This window comes from Rhea pennata, chromosome 19, assembly GCF_028389875.1.
Source record: "Rhea pennata isolate bPtePen1 chromosome 19, bPtePen1.pri, whole genome shotgun sequence".
Lineage (NCBI taxonomy): Eukaryota > Metazoa > Chordata > Aves > Rheiformes > Rheidae > Rhea > Rhea pennata.
Genome location: NC_084681.1, coordinates 10,565,984 through 10,586,506, shown reverse-complemented (window position 1 = coordinate 10,586,506; position 20,523 = coordinate 10,565,984). Strand labels below are relative to the sequence as shown.

Sequence of the window (20,523 nt, the reverse complement as noted above, 5' to 3'; positions counted from 1 at the left end):
AAACAGGCTGTGGACAGCAGGATAAGGACACTCATGGCCAGCACTCTCTCTGCAACCAGTGGGCAGGGCCTGGAAGAGGGACTGTTTCATCACAAACTGGGCCAAGCCATTCCCTGTTCCAGCTGAGTCCCTGAAGCCAGAAAACTTGATTGTAGCCTAGCCACCTCCAAAAGGATAAGGGGAGATGAGGGAAGAGTCCTAACCCCACTTTCACTCCCAGCATGAACCTGTGACAAGTACAACAGGCCCCTCAGTGTTGCAGGGTCATGACGCATAGCAGTACTGTAGGCTTAGGAGGTACTTTTTTGCCTCCTTACAACTTTGTATGAGTTATATCAGTCATGCATCTCCCACTGAGGTAGGCAGTGATCTGAATGTATCCAGCAGTGGACAAGCCTTGGTCACCCTACTACCCCATTAACTCTCCTATCCAAAACAGGACAGTGCTGAGCTATGAACACAAACCTTCTGAGCTATCATCTTCGCCACCACATCCCGAGCATGCACGTCAATGGTACATATGGTCATGATTTTCTGCCTGTCACCCTTGGAGAGCTGCCCAATCAACATTGTAACAAGGGTATTCAGCTGGGCCACTTGCTTCTTGTGATACTCCTTCATCGCATTCTCATAGCCTTCCTCCACTCTGGCGAAAGCAATCTCAACCTCAGTCGTCCACCAAATCTGGGTGCAGGAAAGAGCCACCTAGGGGAAAGGGCTTGCTCAGTGCCAGGGAAAACACCAGGGTTACCTTATGTTTAAGAGTGTCTGATCCACAAGATTATTAAAAAACAAGCAACCAGGACATGAAATCAAGTAATTTTGATACAGTAATCACAGCAGACATGACAACAGGGACCTGCTCTGTGACACTAATTTCAAACATCACATCAGTGATACAACCATATTTAGCAGCTACTTATTAGTAAATTAGCATCTTTTACTTGCCAGATGTGGCAGAGGAGGCAGAGCAGGACAGGCAATGATCACGAGACTGTTAAAAGTGAATCTGAAAGGCTCTTCTCTCTCATTAACCCTCACCATTTCTTTTTTCCTGCTACATCCCTGTCTCCTTCTGTGAGTGTATAAACTACTCCATGACTCACTAGGGCACAAAAGGTATTGCCTAAATCCATGAGTTCTGTTATTCAACCAACAGTATATTCTCCTTAGAATCCCAAGTAGACCATGGACCTTAGCTTGGAAACTCCATTCACGGGATTCCCAACACCAAGAACAAATCATCACTTCCTCCCTCATGGATAGCACTGTGGAGGCCAGAACCTTCTCCATAAACAGCTAGAGGCCATTACTAAAAGAAGACAAAGCAGGATGGAAAGAGAAACCATGAGTTGCCTTTTCCAGTGTGCCGGTCAAAGAGGAGACAATCAGGACAGAGACAGATACCTGGGCTGGATAGTCAAAGAGCCACTGTTCCCTGGGCTTCTCCTCATAAGCTGTGACTGCTTCTGTCATTTCATCTCTCACAGTAGCCCTCATGCTATCTAGTACGTGATTCAGCCAGATCTCAACCTGGAGAAGATATTAAAATGTAGTAACACATTTGCTCTTCTTAAGCACTTTTGGCAATAAGTGGAGATATAGGACGGGACAAGCATCTTAACACTCATGTCAAACATGACTCAGAAACTTTAGATTCAGTGGATTTAGCTGATTCTGGTATTTCAGGAGTAGCATGCATTTGCAGGCTCTTATAGACACTAGCAATGCAAGGCAGGCTTTGCTTAAACTCCAGCTATTCCGGAAATCAAAATGAACTTCACTGATGAGTCATTTGCTTCAATGTATTCCACCTCCAGCCCGTAAGAAGAATCACACATGGGACTCGGGCACAATCTGCCAGCAGCAAGCAAAAGTTGGTGCCAAATTTGGGAACAAGAGATTCCTGTTGAAATTAATATTTCACTGGCAAAATCCTCACTGAGAAGATAGTTTAAAAGCAGCAAGCTCTACCACTATGAAGCTCAGTGGCTTATATTATGTATTTTAGCCTCCTATATATTCCACAGAGAAAGGTGCGACTACAAGGACATACAAGTTGAGTAGCAGTTTGATTCTTGCTGTTCATAGTTTGATTCTTCCTATGAAAGGAAAAGGATTTGAAAATAAGAAAAAAGTACCCTTTTGCAAAAGATGCCTATGTGGAGGTATTATGAAATATTTTAGTCTATTTTCTATCTATACCCCTCTTCTCCATTCAGGATATTTGCACAAGCTATAAGACCAAATTTGGAACCTGTTAAAAAATGTACTTAAAAAAAAAAAGGCAGGAAAAAGGCCACAGTTCTCACTCCCACTGTGAACTCAGAGACTTATGCCTCACTTTAGTGACAACCAATCCACAGTGGGAGCAAGGATTACGGTGTAAGGATGGTGCAATGCCCAGGCAAAGGGCAGGAGAGTAGATTCCACTAGATAATACTGATGGACAAGGTCAGGGTCTTCCATCTTACCTGCCCATTACAGTCACAGGGCTCACTAAAGTTGACATACTCTTCTTCTTTGCTGTACATTCCCAGAGCAATCTTTGTTGGCTTTTGCTCAGAGTCCAGCTGGAATTTCATCTTTGCCAAGTTGTCAAAGAGTTTAGAAAGATGACGCTGTACCTGCAAAGGGAATTGTATCAATAAAGTGACCATGACAGAACAAGCAGCACGGACAGCACAATATGCACGTCATGGGCACAGAGTCATACTCAAAAAGCATGGTCTGAACCTCTTGGTAGGACTATGTTTTCATGCATGGTCAGGACATTGTTGTTATAAGCCTCTTGCTCTGTACCTGTGTCCCTCCCAATACTTCCATTTATTTCTACTTTATCCAGAAAACAGATACACCTTAATGAGTCTTGCTTCCCTGCTGGCTAAGCTCCCATACAGAACAACACCACAGAAAGCAAATATCTAAAACATTACATGATTACTGCCCCACTGCCCTGTACATAAAGATGAAAGGTCTTTAGCTATCACTCTAACTCATCCTGTTCACAGTACACCGTAGAATTTTCTTGAAGACCGCAGTGAAACTCCATATTTCTTCAGCATGAAAGTTCACTACTAGAAATCAATTATGTGCCAATAGAAAGCCTGGGGAACACAGGTCTCTATTTCTGCCCAAGACCCAGTAAGCAGCTCAATGGCCCAGACTTCCATGAACCCCTCCATCTTGACTTAAGGGGCTCTTCCAGAAGGAAAAGAATAATTTAGTTTTGTCCTGTTCGCATTTGATTGAAAAGCCAACAGATAGAATTGTTTCAATGGGTTCTCAACATTGCCATCGGTTTAGTGTGAGCTCAACAGGTCATCAGAGCTTTTTCCAGATCACTATATAGCACATAGCTTCATCACTCTGTGTGTCACATGTCACCACCAACAAAGACTGGCTTCTCCCAAGACCGATGTTCTCAAACTAAGGGTCAATTCACAGACTGGTATCAGACAGGAGCTACCTCTCTATGACAGCCAGGGAGGTGCAGACAAAGCCCAACCAGACTCCCGCACGTGAAAAGTGAAAAGAGAACCACGTGAGACATCTGATGGTCTGATGCTTTCAGAGAAAGATAAGTGGACTTGTCCATTTAATCATGACACATTAACTCACAAAGGATTACAGGGATACAATACAAGCAGTCCTGCAGGGGGTACACCTCAGTAATGCACCTTCAAGTACAGCAAAATCCTGGAAGGTGCTAAGCACTGCTTACTCTGATCCAAGAAGCAACTGACATTCAGCACCTCCTCAGATTAGAATCTCTCCTTTCAATTCTTGAATAAATCACAGAAACCTTTTCTTAAAGCTTCTGCTCAGAAATACTCACAGCCCACTCCTACACCTTAGCCAGTCAGCACGAATTCTGACATATTCCAATGCTTGGTGCAATGCTGCCATAGGAGCCTTAAATACACCTGAGTCGGCACAAGTTCAACACCAAGTTCAAGAGGATAATATCGTTGTGTATTTAATCCTCCTTTAGGAATGATCGGACAGACTTTGAAACTACAATGGAAAGGCTAAGAGTGTATCCATGTATGATCCCATTTGACATTTACTTTGATTTTACTGCAAATAGTTTCAAATAACACAGAAAACTCCAGGAATTTCTTCTTATTCCATGGAGCATTTTGACACAGCACCTTTTCTATCTGCATTTTTTTCCTCTCCATTTTAAATATCAGTCAACTATATATCTGTGATGCTGAGGGCTGAAATCGTCCAGAAGCAGAGAGAGCTGTAAATAGTGTTAAAGGTTAGTGGCAAACAACAGCATTTCCAAAATGCTCATTCAAGTCTGCTTCATTCACGAACACTTGTATCTACTTAGACAAAAAGTTTTTTTAATTAGACAAGTAAAGTTATCCACTACTAAAAGCTGGAATAAGGAGTTTATTCCTTACACTCTTCATTTTGTTGTGAAAAATTTGATCAGTTTTATAACTCAGAACAAGTCATATATCCTAAACAAGCCCTGCCAGAGCACAGATCTGCCAGAGAAAGTGGCCAGTGACAGCAACTACTGTAGCACTAATAATTAACTCTAATGCTGCTACGCAAGTTTCCCGATGCAAAAACCTCTATAGAATTTTTCATGACCAAATCCTCCAAACTCTGCCTACCAAGGGACAGGAAAGGTCAGCATTCCCCAGCTGAACACAGACAAGAGCACAATGAGGTCATTTCCTAAATCAAAAAGGCTTTTCACAAATTCCTCCACAGTAGGATCTGGCAATTTACCATAGTTAACATGGAGATAGTGCATTTAGAGTGATTTCCCCACATGGGCATACAGGTACCACCACCAGAAAGCCAGTTTGGGGAAAAGAAGCTTCCTCAGTGAGACAGTCAAGATCTTTATGCCTTGAAGGTCTGATATCAAGCCCAGCCCCTGAGGTTCATAGAAATGGTAACACAAGAGATATATTTGCTTGCTTTGGTCATGGCTACTGTCTGACGAGCAACCATCTTGCCTCTTTCAGTGCATGCTCTTGTCTTCCCCTCTAGCCAGGGAATCTCAAAGGTCTTTGTGGATGAAGGAAATAATGCCTGAATAGTAAGTGTCTCTTCTGCATCAAAAAGGGACCTTTCCAAGCTGTTAGCAGTGTTCAATACCTCCAGATCTGAGTGCCCAATCTCTATCTCTTGAGTACTCAATCTTTCTCTCAGACGTTGCTCAGTGGCATCCCAGGGTGGGGGACTAAAGTCAGCAAGAAGTTTTGGCTGAGATCTTCAGGAAAGATTGTCTTCTCTAACTTCACTGTATTCTAGCACAAAAACATTTTTTTGTAACAACAAAAACACCGATGAGCTCTGCTCTGTGAAATGCTTTCAGAACCAGCTGCAAGCATCACCAAGATTAGATAGGGCAACATACAGTACACGCGCTGCCTTTCAGAGATGACAGATGAAGGCCAGCTGTGATGGAACTGTTATTAAATCAAGGGGTGGTGGAAGAAAAAGCACTCAAGAAAGAAAGGAGAAGCTACAGGACAGTTCCAACACAGAGTCCTTCACCGTGGTATCACTGACAGTTTGAAAACACAAAGGTGACAAAGTGAAAGGCTTACCAGCTGTGGGTTGGTGCCATTGGAAAGAATATCCAATAAATCTGCAGAAGAAATGAAGTAAAATCTGGGAAAAGCCAACCTCTTCATATCCAAATATTCAGCTAAAGCTTTCTCACAAAGAGATAATCTGAGGAAATAGAGCAGATAAACAGCCCAGAACAGGCAGATAAATATTCCTTCACATTTTACACTGCATTTTGGGTTATCAAGCAGGTTATTCCCTACTAAATGGAAATGCAAGGTGTGAGCTTAGCCTGTGGACTGGTCCTCCTAAAGCATTTTCTGAATAGGACAGAGTAGATAGTAGCTAGTGGGTGCCTGCTTTGCTCCTTCTAGATGTCTTTACTTGCAAGGATCAAAACCAAAGAAACTCCAAGCCAGAGGAGCCTCATGAAAACAGCAGAAATGCACAGAGAAAAAGATGTTAGAAAGGGTTTTGCAGTCTGACCCAATGTTTTAGACAAACTCATAATTTTCACAGGTGATTTTGCATTGGGATGAAGATCCCCAGAGCTGCTTTCGTTCTGAGGAGCTGTATTTTAAAGTTCAATTCAAATCTACTCAGCTTTTTGTGTTTGAGAAGCCTGAACGAAAGTAAACTTGTTTGCTCCAACAGAAAATAAATCTTTCAGTGTTTATACGCTAAACTACTGCTCAGCTTACAAAGTTCATAAATAACACGCAGTTAGTCCTCTGTGAGGAATACTGGCCTTATCTGCTTAAAAATGGCTTTGTTACTACTGACATGAGAGCTTTCATATAAAGTTCTTAAGTGTGTTCCAAGCAGACTAGCTCATAGGTTCAATGAGAAGTGTATCCATCTCAGGACACAAAGAGTCCTAGACCTAAAAGAGTCTAGTTATACCATGTATCAAGGGCATACATGCAGTGCTAACTTTGTAAATTAAAAGAACATGGACTTAGGCCTGCTACAGATATCCCTGCTCGGAATGCTGAATAGATATCTAAGACATTGCATCCGGGGTAGCAGTGAGTCCACGTCTTATTCAAGTCTTCTGAATGCCCAGCTTTGTATGGGTGCAAATTCTCATCTTGAATCAATATTCACCAACATTCAGGATGAGAATTAGTACATACATAAAGCCAGACTGCACTTTGGGGGCTTCAAGGTGATGGATCACAAATAAAACAACCCAAGAAAAATCGGAAGTGTTGTGATTTGTGAATACAAACAACCCAGCATAGTCCAGGGAGAAAGGATCGAGTACAGGGTAAATAACAGACTTTATCACAGTACCAAAATCCAAGGACGGAAATTTTACCTACCTGCTCTGAATATCCTCCAGGTGTTCAGATAGACCTGGTTTATTGGTGGCCTCAACTACACTTGGGGTTTTCTGAGCTTCATAGGCCAGTTCTTTAAAATCGATGTCAATCACTTCAAAGCGTTTAGAGTCCTACAAATAGCAATACAAAGAATATACTTACAGTAAAACACCTCACTTTCTGCTAAATTATCCCATAGTCTGGTTACTATCCAGCTTTGGGGTGAGAAGAGAGATTCTTGGTAGAGACTCTCCTGCCTTGGGTCCTTCTAATGTTTCAGAAGGGCTTTTCCATCTACATGGCTGAAACAAGCACCCAACTAGGCATCACCTCCTTGTTGCTGTATCCCAAAGGGATCATAGATAAAATGATCCATGCAGAAACCAAATCCTAGGACCACCCTTTTTTTTGTGGGTTTGGATTCCCCTTTGAATGTTTCCTTGTAATTCTTCCTTTTCCATGTCTAGAGGAAATACCAACTTTCCCAGGTCACAACAGCAGTAAATGTTCCCTTACAGGGCAAAGGTTGCTGACTTCATGCAAATTTACTCTTTTTCTCATAGTACCACATAGGAACCCTCGGGCTTCATCTACAAAATGAGTGACCGTTCTAGCAGAGCAAAGCCCTTCCATGTCTTCAGTAAGGCCCAGAAAATCCCACGTGGAACAGCACACAGACAAATATGTTCTCCAGGTAATGGGGACCCAGAATCTCTGGAGCAAATCACTGAAGAATAAATAAAGGTATGTTCAAAATGCTGCTGGTCCTCCCTTCTTCCAGAGTCAGGCCTCCTGAGTCAGGAGACTGAATAAAAGTGTTCCTAGCTTTCTCAGTAACAATTCCACTTTAACCTGAGCTCAGCTCTGGTAGCAAGGCTCTAGCTACAGACTGGAGTCCTCCTTGCACACAACACATGTAGCAGTCTCCAAACATGCATCCCATGCTCTGCTGACACATCTTCTCCCAGCCTCAGGTGCATCCCGAAGGGGTTCTGTCTCTGGAGGCTTTGAGCTTCTTCCTGAAGGGAAGAAGCTGCTAATTTGTGCCACTTGCCAGGCTGGTATTGAGATGCAGGTAGCTGCCCAGTTGGATGTAGATTTAAAACATGAAGTGATTTCACACATGACATCAGATAGCTGTTGGATATTAACAGCTTTCTGGCACATGGTATAGTCTTCAGGACACCAGAGATTCGGGCTGGTTATTAGGACCTATTTACATTGCGCAGTAATCAAGGTATGCTAAGTATTTTCCAAAGTAGAGGAAAGAACAGTCCTAGCCCTGAAGCACTGCCAACCAAGCAGACAAGGGTGAAGGGATGGAAGCAGCATTCTCTAAAATCAGGCTGTCATTGTGCAGTGCACATTTTTGTCTCTGGTCTTAGTCCCCTGGGACTGACAGAAGCACTATCAATGCAGGGCAGCCCCTGCTCCACCTAAAGTGTGATGTCTACCATTGCACAGAAGCAGGGAAAGCAGTGACGCAGTCAACCATGGCTCATTTGAGAGTAAAAGGCAGGTCCCTCAGCATGGTTGAGGGTGGCCCAGCATGGCCATGAATCAGCCTGGAGGATTTTCTTAGTAATTAAGGGAATATGGAGTAGGGTTGGACTCTTTAAGACACCCCGAAGGAGGTCACCAATTACAACTTTGTTCTGGATTCCAAAGCTTGAGCAGGAGAACAGCTGCTCTCCCTCTGCACCAGCTCTGAAGGTATGGAAAAGGATACTGCCAGAGCTGCCTGACTCAGCTTTGTTCTGATGGCTCACATCTGCGTAATCATCCCTGTTCTCCTATCCCTGAGGAAATATGGAATCTGCCTCCAGCACTGAACTAAGCTAACAGTCTTCCACTCATGTGCAGTCTCCAGTAATCCTGAATTTGCTAGGCAACAGTGAAAGGGGGAAAATCAGTTTCTCAGCATGGCTCAAGCACAACTTACAGGACAAAAACATCCTGGGTCAGCACTACGGAAACTATTGTAGTACTAAGGGAACCTCCAGAGAAAGGGAGGCATCTAGGGAAAAGCTGCAGGCTGGGGAAATTGGCATTACAGATAATCCCATTTCACACAGTGGAAGCATCTTCCTAATGGAGAAAATGGGACTTTGAGTTTTCATACCTCGGGAAGCTGCATCCGTATATCTTCTGAGCCTATGAATATGCTTTCCAAGTGAGACCATGTACGCTGCACTTCAAACCAGAGAGAAATGACAGAGTCTGCAGTGGATAGCCTTCTTTGCCATGCAGACACTTCCTCCAGGAAGAAAGCAATATACTTGGATGTCATTAAATTCTGCAGCTGCACCTGGTTGTCTTCTAAAGTTTCAATGAGTTCCTCATCTGATTTCAGCAATGGGATGTTTGTCCGGGGGTGAGGCTCATACTGAAAGTCCATGCTGCTCCAGGTTGTTTTTAGCTCCTTCAGGACTTTCTCCATACTCATTTCTTTCACTGCTTTGTCCACAATGCCACGAACCTCATCCTCAAAGTTATGTAGGTTGAGCTTCAAGAGGTCAGCTAGTGTGGTGTCTGAGTCCATCACAAACTTTACACCCATGGTCTGCATCAGTTGATTCCAATGTCTTTCTCTAATGGCAGGATTTTGAAGTTCTGCCACTGCTTTCAGGGCTGTTAACATGTTCTTTACCTTGCTGTCCAGCCCAATAAAAGCGTCCCACGCCCTCATTTCTTTATCCAAATTTCGAATCTCTCTTGCAAACTTTTTGCACTCAAGATCCATGTTTTCCACATTAATATCCACCCATTTAGTGTTCTGCCAAGCACCAAGGCTAGAGTTTACAACAGAAATCATATCCCAGAGCTCCTTTAGAAGACACATTTCCTTTCTGCACTGCTTCAGTTGCTTATAATCTGGAACCATGACTTCAAACAGACCAGCTGATTCATAAATCGAGGTCATGGCTGACTCCATTTGTTTAATCTCAATGTGCTTTGCATCCAGCAGTTGATAAGGCTTTTCAGTGTCAAACCTACAAAGAAATGTTTATTCTTCGTAAGTGATATTGTAACAGTTTCTAAAGAAAATATAAAACAAGTGGTGCCTCTAAGAGAAAGTAAATGTGAAACATCTATAGTACACATCGATGCTACTACCATGTGGCACTACTGACACCATCTTAAAGTGATATTGCACACTCGGCATCCAAATTCAATCTCTTGCTAACAGTGGACAGTACTCCTGGGGCACTACATTCCAGATATAAGAAATGTAACACTGTGAGAAGGTAGGAAATGTGTATCAGTGCTAGAACATACGACCTCAGGGCATCTGGAGATGACCCTGTAAAGCTTTTTCCTCTGGGCTTCTGTGATGTTTAATTTGCCCATACCTGAATGGTGCTTCTTTCCGAAATTGCTCTCTGAATTTATGCTGCTGAACATCAAATGCTGCACAGCTCTTGCGAATAACTGTCATTTCATTTGCCTGCAAAGGAGCCACATGCTGTTTCACAGCTATTGCCAGCTTCTTTATATTGTTCCATTTCTCTGGCAGCTCCTGCAAGCAAAATTTAAATGCTGGTAGACAGTATTTTCTACTTCATATATCTGATCTGTTTACGGATAATCACAACACAGGAAAAGCAACAGATTTTATGCCTAAAATTTCTAAGGAAGTTTTATCATGACGTGAAGGCCAAGCACAAAATTTAGGACAAAATAATTCACAATTTTGAAGATGAAGACACTGACACTTTATGTGTTCTGATTGTAAGAGTCTTCAACAAGTTCAGAAGAAGGGGCATCAGAATAGGTCCTGGGCTCTATAAAAAATATTGATCCTAGCATCAAGCTGGATTCAGTGTCTCCTGGGAGAGGCTGAAGGCAAGAGGACAGACTGTGTAAGCCAGCTCATTGCATCAACCAACCTCTCCAAGGTAATTAAGAGACAGAGCCTGACATCTCTTACAGTAGAAGATGAGGTTACACCAGAAAGACTTCTGGAGAGATCTCTTGGGCAAATCCCCCCAACTTGAGGTGCCTGAGGACCGGAAGAAAACCAATGTCACTCCAGTCTGCAAAAAGGGCAAGAAGAAGCACCCAGGCAACTATAGGCCAGTCAGCCTCACCTCTGCCCCTGGGAAGGTGATGGAACAGCTCATTCTGGATGTCATCTCCAGACATATGGAGGAAAAGAAGGTGATCAGGAGTAGCCAGCATGGATTCACCAAGGGGAAATCCTGCTTAACCAATCTGGGAGCTTTCTATGATGGAATGACTGGCTGGGTAGATGAGGGGAGAGCAGTGGACGTTGTGTCCCTTGACTTCACCAAGGCTTTTGACACTGTCTCCCATAACATCCTCCTAGATAAGCTCAGGAAGTGTGGGTTAGATGAGTGGACAGTGAGGTGGATTGAGAAGTGGCTGAAAGGCAGAACTCAGAGGGTTGTCATCAGTGGCACGGAATCTAGTTGGAGACCTGTGGCTAGTGGAGCCCCCCAGGGCTCAGTCCTGGGTCCCATCCTGTTCGACTTCTTCATCAATGACCTGGATGAGGGGACAGAGTGCCTCCTCAGCAAGTCTGCTGATGCTACCAAGCTGGGAGGAGTGGCTGATACACCTGAGGGCTGTGCTGCCATTCAGAGAGACCTGGGCAGGCTGGAGAGTTGGTCAGAGAGGAACCTCCTGAGGTTCAACAAGAGCAAGTGCCGAGTCCTGCACCTAGGGAGGAATAACCCTAGGCACCAGTACAAGCTGGGGGCTGACCTCCTGGAGAGCAGCTCTGCAGAGAAGGACCTGGGAGTGCTGGTGGATGACAAGTTGACTATGAGCCAGCAATGTGCCCTTGGGGCCAGGAAGGCCAATGGTCTCCTGGGGTGCCTTAGGAAGAGTGTTGCCAGCAGGTCGAGGGATGTGATCCTGCCCCTCTACTCAGCCCTGGGGAGGCCTCATCTCAAGTACTGTGTCCAGTTCTGGGCTCCCCAGGACAAGAGAGACGTGGAGCTACTGGAGAGAGTCCAGCGTAGGGCTATGAGGATGATCAGAGGGCTGGAGCATCTGCCCTGTGAGGAACGGCTGTGAGAGCTGGGCCTCTTCAGCCTGGGGAAGAGAAGACTGAGGGGGGATCTTATCAATGTGTACAAGTACCTGAAGGGAGGGTGTCAAGGGGATGGGGACAAACTCTTTTCAGTTGCCCTGTGTGACAGGGCAAGAGGCAATGGGCAGAAACTGAAGCACAGGAAGTTCCGTCTGACCATGAGGGGCAATTTTTTTCACTGTGAGAGTGACAGAGCACTGTCACAGGTTGCCCAGAGAGGTTGTGGGGTCTCCTTCTCTGGCGATATTCCAAACCCACCTGGATGCAACCCTGTCTAACAGGCTCTAAGTGACCCTGCTGAGCAGGGAGGTTGGACTAGATGATCTCCAGATGTCCTTTCCAACCTTACTGATTCTATGATCATAAATTTTCACCCACCTCTAGTTGCTTATGGACTTCCTCCGGCAGCTGTTGTTCATATATCTTCAGTAGTTCAATGGTTTGCTTTAAAGGCTCAAACATCTTATCAGTGACACTGTGCCTTTCTTTAACAGCCATCAGGTGACCCATAATCTCCACCAAACCATCGTAATCTCCTTTTTCAACCTTTTTGCTCAAACCTTTATCAGCAATTTTTATGAACTCTTCAAGGTCAGTCAAGCTATATAATACAAAGCAGGAAAATACACAATGAGAGTAGTTCATATTTAAACATGTTATCAGCCTTACTCCAGGCAGCTGAACTGACATGGACAACTGACAAGGAAAAGGCCTGGCTAACCCTGACCATTGCATGCTAACACATTGAGGGCATTAAAACACCAATTCTCATGGTACAGCTTCCTGCAAGGAACAAATACACACGCGGGGACTTCTCAGGCTGGAGAAAAGACACCTGATAAGGAGTACAACAGAGGCCTGTAAACTCCAGAGGAAATGTCTGTTGCAGGAGGTTGCAGATGATAAAAATTTACAGAGGCTCACAAAAGCAACTGAACATTCACGAGAGAGAAAAAAAATTACTAAATACAAAGGCATGAGACCTGGTTCTCAAAGTTTTTGAGTTACAAGTTGTTAGAGACAAGTAGAGTAAGTAACCTGGGGAAGCTTCCCTACTCGCTTGCCCTGTTCTTAACTCATCCGCTACTGGGCACTGCCAAAAAAGACAGGAGCCTGGGGTACCAGATCTTTAGTCTTCTCCAGCACAGCCATTATTCTGTTCTTAAAATACTTATTTTTTTTAAACATCTGCTTAAATTCTGCAGATATTGCTGGGTCAAGATACATCCTTTCAATTCTTTACCTAATAAAGTCTATACTGCCAAGTCGGAGACTCTTAGTACGAACTCTTAAACGCCTACTTTTAAAGCTAAACAAAAAACCTCAAAAAGATAGATAATCAGAATTATGGTCTTGAAAACCACACGCAACAGTCTTCACCACAACTACCTGCAACTATTTGTTTGCAAGTATCCAAAACCTGCAACATCCTTCAATCACAACTGCTCAAATAAATCACCTGATGCATCATCCCACACCAAGCGAGCGACTGAGCAGCTATTCAAATCATGGAACAAATGTTAATTCAAAACTTCTTTCCAAAGTCCCTCCTTTCTGTAATCTTGAAATCACCTTCCCATGATTGCTCATACTAGCCAGCCTGAATCACATTCTTCTGTGTGTACTCAAAAAGCAATGCATTCAGAAATACAACAAGTATTTCATGGTATTAATGAAGCTTTACTGATGGTAATATCAAATTCAACACAGAAAACACAGACTTCCTGGTACAGATTAGATTAGATGAATCAGTGTGAACAGATAAACCAATGTCCCATCTAAAATCTAACCGCAAGTCCCAAGAAGAGCTGGTAGTGAGATGTCAAAAAGTACCAAGGCCACAAAACTCTTTCCATTTTACTCATTCAATTACATAAGTTCCCAGCAGAGAGCAGGGAATGGAAGTTGCAGAAGATGTGATAGAGTGGGCATGCAGTATGCGCACTCTTTCCTTGCTCCCATTTTGGTGTATTTGGTGACCAATTTTGAAATAATGAAGCCCAGTCAAGAAAAGAAATACTCTTTTACTCAGTGTAGGTCCCAGGGGACAGGAAGCAGGAACAGTTCTTACCTGTGTGTGACATGGTCAATGAGATGCTGTTTAAACATCAGGCTCCACTTTTTAATTACATTCAACAAGGATACCTTAAAAGGTCGAGCATCGATTTTCATCCAACTGTGGAATACACTGATGGGCTCGATGTGGTTCACCTCCTCGTAAATCTTCTCATAGGAGTCAATCTGTTCTCTGAACTGCTGTAGTGTGGGAGGAGTCTCAGGGACTCCATCCTCTGTGTGGGTCTCAATTTCCACAGCAGTGAGGACGTGACCATATAGGAGGAACTGGCGGATGGACTCTTTTCTGTCATCCCCGTAGAGGTAGGAGTAGTGGTCAAAGGAATTGCGGTAATCACAGCAGGCCACCATCACAGTCTGCACGCGCTCCATCAGGTCATGGCGCATGTCAGCTAGATCAGCCATGTCCTCCATGTCGGCCTAGGAAAGGACAGGAAAGCATGGTGAGTTGGGGGATGCATGGATATATCCGTGCACTGTTGCACAGCACAAGGGAGCTCCACAACAACAAAGACCTGATAATGAGGGAAACCACTGTGCTCAGCCAGCCTAGGCATCAGTGATGAGATCCGGTAGATGTCATTGAGAAGACTTTCCATCATGTCATAGAAGCCATCATTTGTGCCAGGGTCCAGGGAGGGACGGAATACCAAATCTGGAATCATCAAATCCAGCTGCACTTCAAACAGGGGAGCAAGTCCTGCCTTAGGATCTGGTAGGGAAGAACAGAGATGCTGAGATCTCTTTCAAAGGGAAAAGAACGATCTTGACCTGTAAGCAACATCCCACCATAAAACATACATGTTCTACCTCACAGGAACAATAGGCATTTAAAAATGACTGATGATAGCCTGTCTGGGAAGGACCAAAAGGTGGATCCGATAATAGACATCTGCTCACTGGTTCCAGTGACATTATACCTGCACACAACATGGAGAAGATGCTGGGCAAACTAGCTACTCTTTTGGTACCCGCAAGAGTTGCTGGAGAACAGATGAGACAAAAATGATTGAAGGACTGAAAAAAAGGCTTTAGTGTAAAGCCTTAACAAGATCAGGCTCTTTAGCTAATCAAAAGGGAGCCTGAGAGCTGAACAATTACAATGTAGAAGTATTTGCAAAGGAGAAAAATACCAGGAACCAAGAGGCTCTTTAGTTTAGAGGAGAAATGCATGAAGGAAAAAAAAATGCAAAACAGCAACCAGAAACCAAAGCCAAATTCAAATGTGAAATTATGTGCCTGTTTCGAACAAAGTGGGTGAAGTGCTGGATTCTCTAGTTCAGTGTGTCTGCACATCCAAGTGGGAAGCATTTCTGGAGATGTGCATTAGCTGAACACAAATTGCTCTTAGCTGAATGAGTGAAACTCCATAGCGGCCTTATGCAGGAGGTCTGACTGAGTAACTTCTGGATCCATCTCATCTCATGCTTCATCCCTGATGTTGATAAAGGGGACTAAGTCTTAGGAATCGAGTTTTTCTTTCATGTCTGTAATCAGCAGAATTTGCTCTTGAGATTCTCCACAAAATGAAAGATGGTGTCACCCTGATGCTTTGTGCATGGGAGGACAGCAGGTGGCTGATACTCAAGCTGTGGCACAGATCTGGGATGATGCCTCAATTTAGTCTGTTCATCAGTCCCTGCAAATGATGCATTGTCCTTTTCTCCTGAGCAATCCTTTGCTCCAGTGACCAGGGAGTGGAGTCACCCTTTCTATCCCCCAACACTTGCTGTAGACTGTGTAAGAAGCACAGAAGAAAGTCAGAAAGAAAAGAGCATCTCCTAGGCATAAGGATGAGCACAAAACAGAAATCAGCAATGGAAACCTGACCTCTGCAATGCTTCTCTTCAGCTGGGAAACACAACCTCCTCATCCTGAGTCCCATAGATTCTTCAGGTAAACATAAAATATCCCCCACTCTTACTCCAGTGTCTAGGTCTCCTCGTTCCACAAATACTTGGGCAATGAAGGGAGGAATGCACATTCAGTGTACCTCACCTTTGCCATGCACAAGGGATTTAAATGCTGCAATCCCTACAAAAGTCACAGAGTTAGACAAAGGTCATCTCTCCGTTTCTCCTCAGGCACAAAACCACTGACCTAGGCTCAAGATTGTATTGTTCTGGCTGCAAAGGAGACCAAAAAACTTTCCCTATGTGAGAGTAAGGTAATCATTCTGACCAGCAGAGCAGAATCAGCAGTCACCTGTGTTTTCCAGAAGATACTTGAGTGAGCACTCAATGGTAGTAAAGAATCCATCCAAGACTATTTCATCCACATAATCCACGTAGGCCTTCCAGACATCAGATGCAGTGTCTGCTGTAAAGAGGCTCTGATTTTCCTAGAAGAACAAGATGACACCTTCAACTACTCAAAGCCCGCCTGGATGCAACCCTGTCTAACATGCTCTAGGTGATCCTGCTTGAGCAGAGGGGCTGGACTAGATGATCTCTAGAGGTCCTTTTCAACTTATCAATTCTACGATTCTGTGAACTACAGCAGGACTGAGCTTCTTACAGGAGAGGAGCTCATAGTTAAGGACACATAACAGTAAGCACAGAGTTTCAAAATGGATGCCAGCTTTGTGAAAGGATAGGACACTAACTAGCTGTTATTATTGGTAGGATAATTACAATTTTCTCCTTTCACCAAGGGAGGTTTTGTTTTGTGAAACAGCTAAAAATAATTACAAAGTATAACCCACCTCCATGCAGAAGAGACCTAGCAGCTCTGCAGCATGTTCTCTTCTTTCCATCCGGAAGCCACAGAGTTCGAGGTTGCTTTGCATGCCAGGATACATGGAGGAGACAAAAACTCCTCCAAACACGCAAAGACTTAACCCTCCTGGACAGTACATTAAGATCTTGAGTGGACCAGGCCCTCAAGGTGGACTCTTTACACCTCTTCCCTACAAACGGGCATCGTAAAGACCAGATGGCTTTTAAATTGAAGGGAGGGTATTTAAATAAATCACTTAAAAATAAAAAGAAAATAAAAGGTATTCAAAGCCAGATAAGAGAGTTTGAGATTGATCAATCTCCCCACCATCTTCCTTTCCTCTAGACTACCTCTCAGTCAGGAAATTCAGGGTTTTATTGGTCAGCACAGACCCATCCTTCACGAGTCTCTCTTTCCACTCCCAAGAGACCAGACTGTATCTCCTCTCTGCAGCCCCCCAGCCTGTGCTGTGATGCCAGCTCCCCCCCCACGATCTCAGTGCTCCTTCCCCTAAGCCTGCCTAATAGGTCTCAACAGAGGCACAATCTCAAGAAAAATAAGATTTCAGCTTGTAGATAGCAGAAATCAACACATACAGCCTGTTGCCACTGGGGTCAATGCACCTTGGCAGCATTGCACATGTGGGCACATAGGACAGGATGCTGTTCCCTGCAACACTCTGCCACACAAGGATGCCCTACAGTAGTGAGTTGTATGGTGGACTTGGCACACAAGATAGAGCAGTGTTGCTGGTTGTGCTTGCGCCAGCCCAAAGTTGCTTTTCCTCTCTTCAGCATGTCATAACTGAGTGCTCAAACTCATTAACAGAGCAAACCAAGGCTCTAGTCCCTTGCAGACTCATCTTGGTAGCACTGAGCTGATGCTAGAGGAAAGCGAACTTCATAAGGATGAACTTTTTAGAAACTCCTCTTAGAAAGCACCACTCTCTCTTCACTTTGGTGAATGTTTCTTTGGTAAGATCCTCTTGTTCCTAGTGTTTTAATGAGTTCTTACCCTAGAGCCTTATCCTGATGGGAGAAGTGCAGTGGGACCCAGAGTGGCCAGCATGTAGCATATACTGCCTTGTCTTTGCCTGTGGGTGCATGTACTCAAACACTCATAGTGCTTCTTTACAGTGCCCTCAAAATTTATCTGCTCCTAGGAAGACTCGAGCAACCTGAGCAAGCCCAGCAGATCAGCTCTTGCTCAGTCTGCTCTTCCTCAACATAGCAGACTTGGCTAGCACTGGCCAAGGTATACACAGGTATGGGACATCAGCAGGGTTCCCCCTTGGGACACAGTGCCTTTCCCCCAGGACCTTCATGCTGTTTTGCAGTTAGTCCTGCTCCTGTGAGAAACACTGGCAGTGCCATCATGACAGTGATGCCAACTTTCCTGACAGGATCACAAGCCCATGTCCTCCTCAGCCAGACTAGGAGATGCCTTGGACCTTTGGGTAGCAACTGGAGGTGACTGAGCCTGTCATAGTTGTTAAAGAAAAGCAACATGGGGCTTTGAGCTGAGGCAGTGGTGATTCACCCAGCTGGACCCAAAACAAGGTCACCATGGCCAAAGGCCTCTTATGAAGCACCACCCTCACAGAGGAGGAGGATTAGCCAACCAAGGTCCTTGGTGAATGTATTACACTTCTTACTTCCACTCTGTTACCAGTGCCTCTACTGTGAGATTTACATATTCTGAGTAGCCTGATGAACGGTGTTCAAGTTGCAGACAAATCCCTAAGAATCAGGCCCAGGAGAAAGCTGAGGACACAGACAATGTAAAACCCTTGCCACATGTTTGGTGTGCAGAGAAAGGGGCTTTAGAGGTTTAGGGCTGATTGCATACATCCAGGCAAGGTGAGTAGCCAGAGGTGGGTGTCCCAGGGAAGATCAGCATTCTCTTAAGAGAGTCCAAGGCCAGACAGCAACCTTTAGGAGAGAACTGGATCTAAAAATCCCATCTCCCTCCAGACTGATCCTGCTATGTAAGGCACCTTCCTCAGGAAAAGTGAGGAGTAGAGCTTTGGCATTTCTCCTGGAATGCAATAAGGACTCTCAGCTCCAGCGATGTCACTAGAAAGCACCAAAACTTTGGACAGCAGCTGAAATACTTTTCTCCTACTGCTTAGCTTTCCCTTTTGACTGTTAGCATCACCTCCTGCTCCCGCAACGGAACAAGTCTGAAAGAGAAAGGTCAACCCCAGCCAGCTGCCTGTGTATTTTCAAGTAAATATTTTGGAGGGTGATTTTCCTCTGACCATGATCCCAGAAGCTGATGCACTACTTCCCTCTAGTGGCTCCACAAAACCTAGGGCTGCCTCTCTGCTGCAGCTGGATCTGAACTCCTTCGCTTGATACAGCTGCTCATGTTTCTGTCCTCAGCAGCGCTGAGCCAGCAATATCACACCACACAACCATACCAGGTCACTCAACAAAGCTAATATTAATTAACTCTGGCTTTTCAAAGAAGTTCAGTGAGTTAATTTTAAGGTGAAACAGTTCTGGACATTTTCATCAAGCTGGAAAGAGACACAGAGCCTGTGAAGAGCCAGTCTGCCCCTAGGGAACATTCCCCTCACCTTCACCAGCGAATGAATCCTCAGCCCTGACTCTCGGACGAGGCTGTAACGCTTTTCCAGGTGGTCCTGACAGTCCTCTAGACTCAGTAATGATTCCCTTTTACCATCTTTTCTCTCAAATATGGGTGACATCCATGACCTTAAGATGGTCTGAATCTCCTCAACATTGTCTTTGGCTTTCTGCATCCTCTGCTCAAGGCTGTGAACATCATCCATCACTGTGGAGATGTGATCCCAGACACCTGTTGACAAACAAGACGATTGACTACATATTTTCAGAGCTGTTGGGCCAAGCTCTCATGTACCTTTTGGATCAGCCTCCGATGTTTTCCTTACAATCTCACGTATTTTTGCCCATCATAAACGCAAAAGACTTACCACCTCCACTGACAGTGCAATTTCCTACCCAGAGTCACTTCTAGCTCCTGTCTATGAGCTAGAGTACAGATAGCCACAGCTATCTACTGTCCTTCTCTACTGTGTTTTGCAGTTAAAATTGATCAAGCAAGAACACTAGTTAAATCACCTCAAAGTCAAGGTGCACAAACCCCACAAAACTCTAAGGGAGTGGCCAGCATAGCCCATGAGCAGAGGCTTCAAATTCCAGCCTTGCCAGCTCTTGCAAAACCAACTCTCCGGCTGCACTGCTTGCAAGGCCAACCTCTCCTCCCCTACAAGTCCAGGCTTAACCTCAAGGGAGCAGGATTCCTGTCCACAATTCCATCAGAGCAAGAGGATGTGGAAAAGGTGCAGGCAAACTTGGGGCTGCCTTTCACCTTCCTGGTATTGGCTCTGCTGGCAATTCATCTGCCCTACTAGGAATCACAGCTGGGAATGAGGCAACAGAAGTCAGGTACACAGGAGGGTTCTGACAAGACTTACCTACATGCCTGCCTACCCTAACGCTGTACTAACTTACCTTCCATCTTCCAGTTCAGTGTTTCTTCTGCTTCTTTCAGTTTCAAGTCAATATCCTGCAGCTGCCCCTGTATTAGAGGATATTCAACCTCCAGGACTGTCTTCAGGATCTTGTTGTATCTGTTCACCATCAGCTCCAAATTTGCCACCATCTGCCGGTACAATTCCTTGGAGGAATAGATTTCCGCTGCTGTTGGTGGAATGCTTCCCATCTGGCTTCTAGACAGGTAACTCACCTCCCTCAGCACTGAAACCAGCTGGAGAAACACAGCAGAGAGCTGAATATGGAATAAATCCTCTCC

General features: G+C 44.6%; 1 protein-coding gene across 1 annotated transcript in view; it reads right to left on the bottom strand.

Moving 5' to 3' along the window:
- DNAH9 (dynein axonemal heavy chain 9) overlaps positions 1-20,523 on the bottom strand; it is a 213,611-nt gene that overhangs the window by 169,996 nt on the left and 23,092 nt on the right. Inside the window, exons 13-25 of the mRNA XM_062592116.1 lie at positions 20,223-20,478; positions 19,304-19,545; positions 16,210-16,345; positions 14,520-14,716; positions 14,000-14,424; positions 12,307-12,529; positions 10,223-10,389; positions 8,992-9,862; positions 6,870-7,000; positions 5,583-5,709; positions 2,475-2,627; positions 1,408-1,533; positions 466-705 (exon numbers count right to left, since the gene is read on the bottom strand). Of these exons, the coding sequence (XP_062448100.1) occupies positions 466-705; positions 1,408-1,533; positions 2,475-2,627; positions 5,583-5,709; positions 6,870-7,000; positions 8,992-9,862; positions 10,223-10,389; positions 12,307-12,529; positions 14,000-14,424; positions 14,520-14,716; positions 16,210-16,345; positions 19,304-19,545; positions 20,223-20,478 (3,294 nt within the window). The remainder of the gene's footprint in view (positions 1-465; positions 706-1,407; positions 1,534-2,474; positions 2,628-5,582; positions 5,710-6,869; positions 7,001-8,991; positions 9,863-10,222; positions 10,390-12,306; positions 12,530-13,999; positions 14,425-14,519; positions 14,717-16,209; positions 16,346-19,303; positions 19,546-20,222; positions 20,479-20,523) is intronic.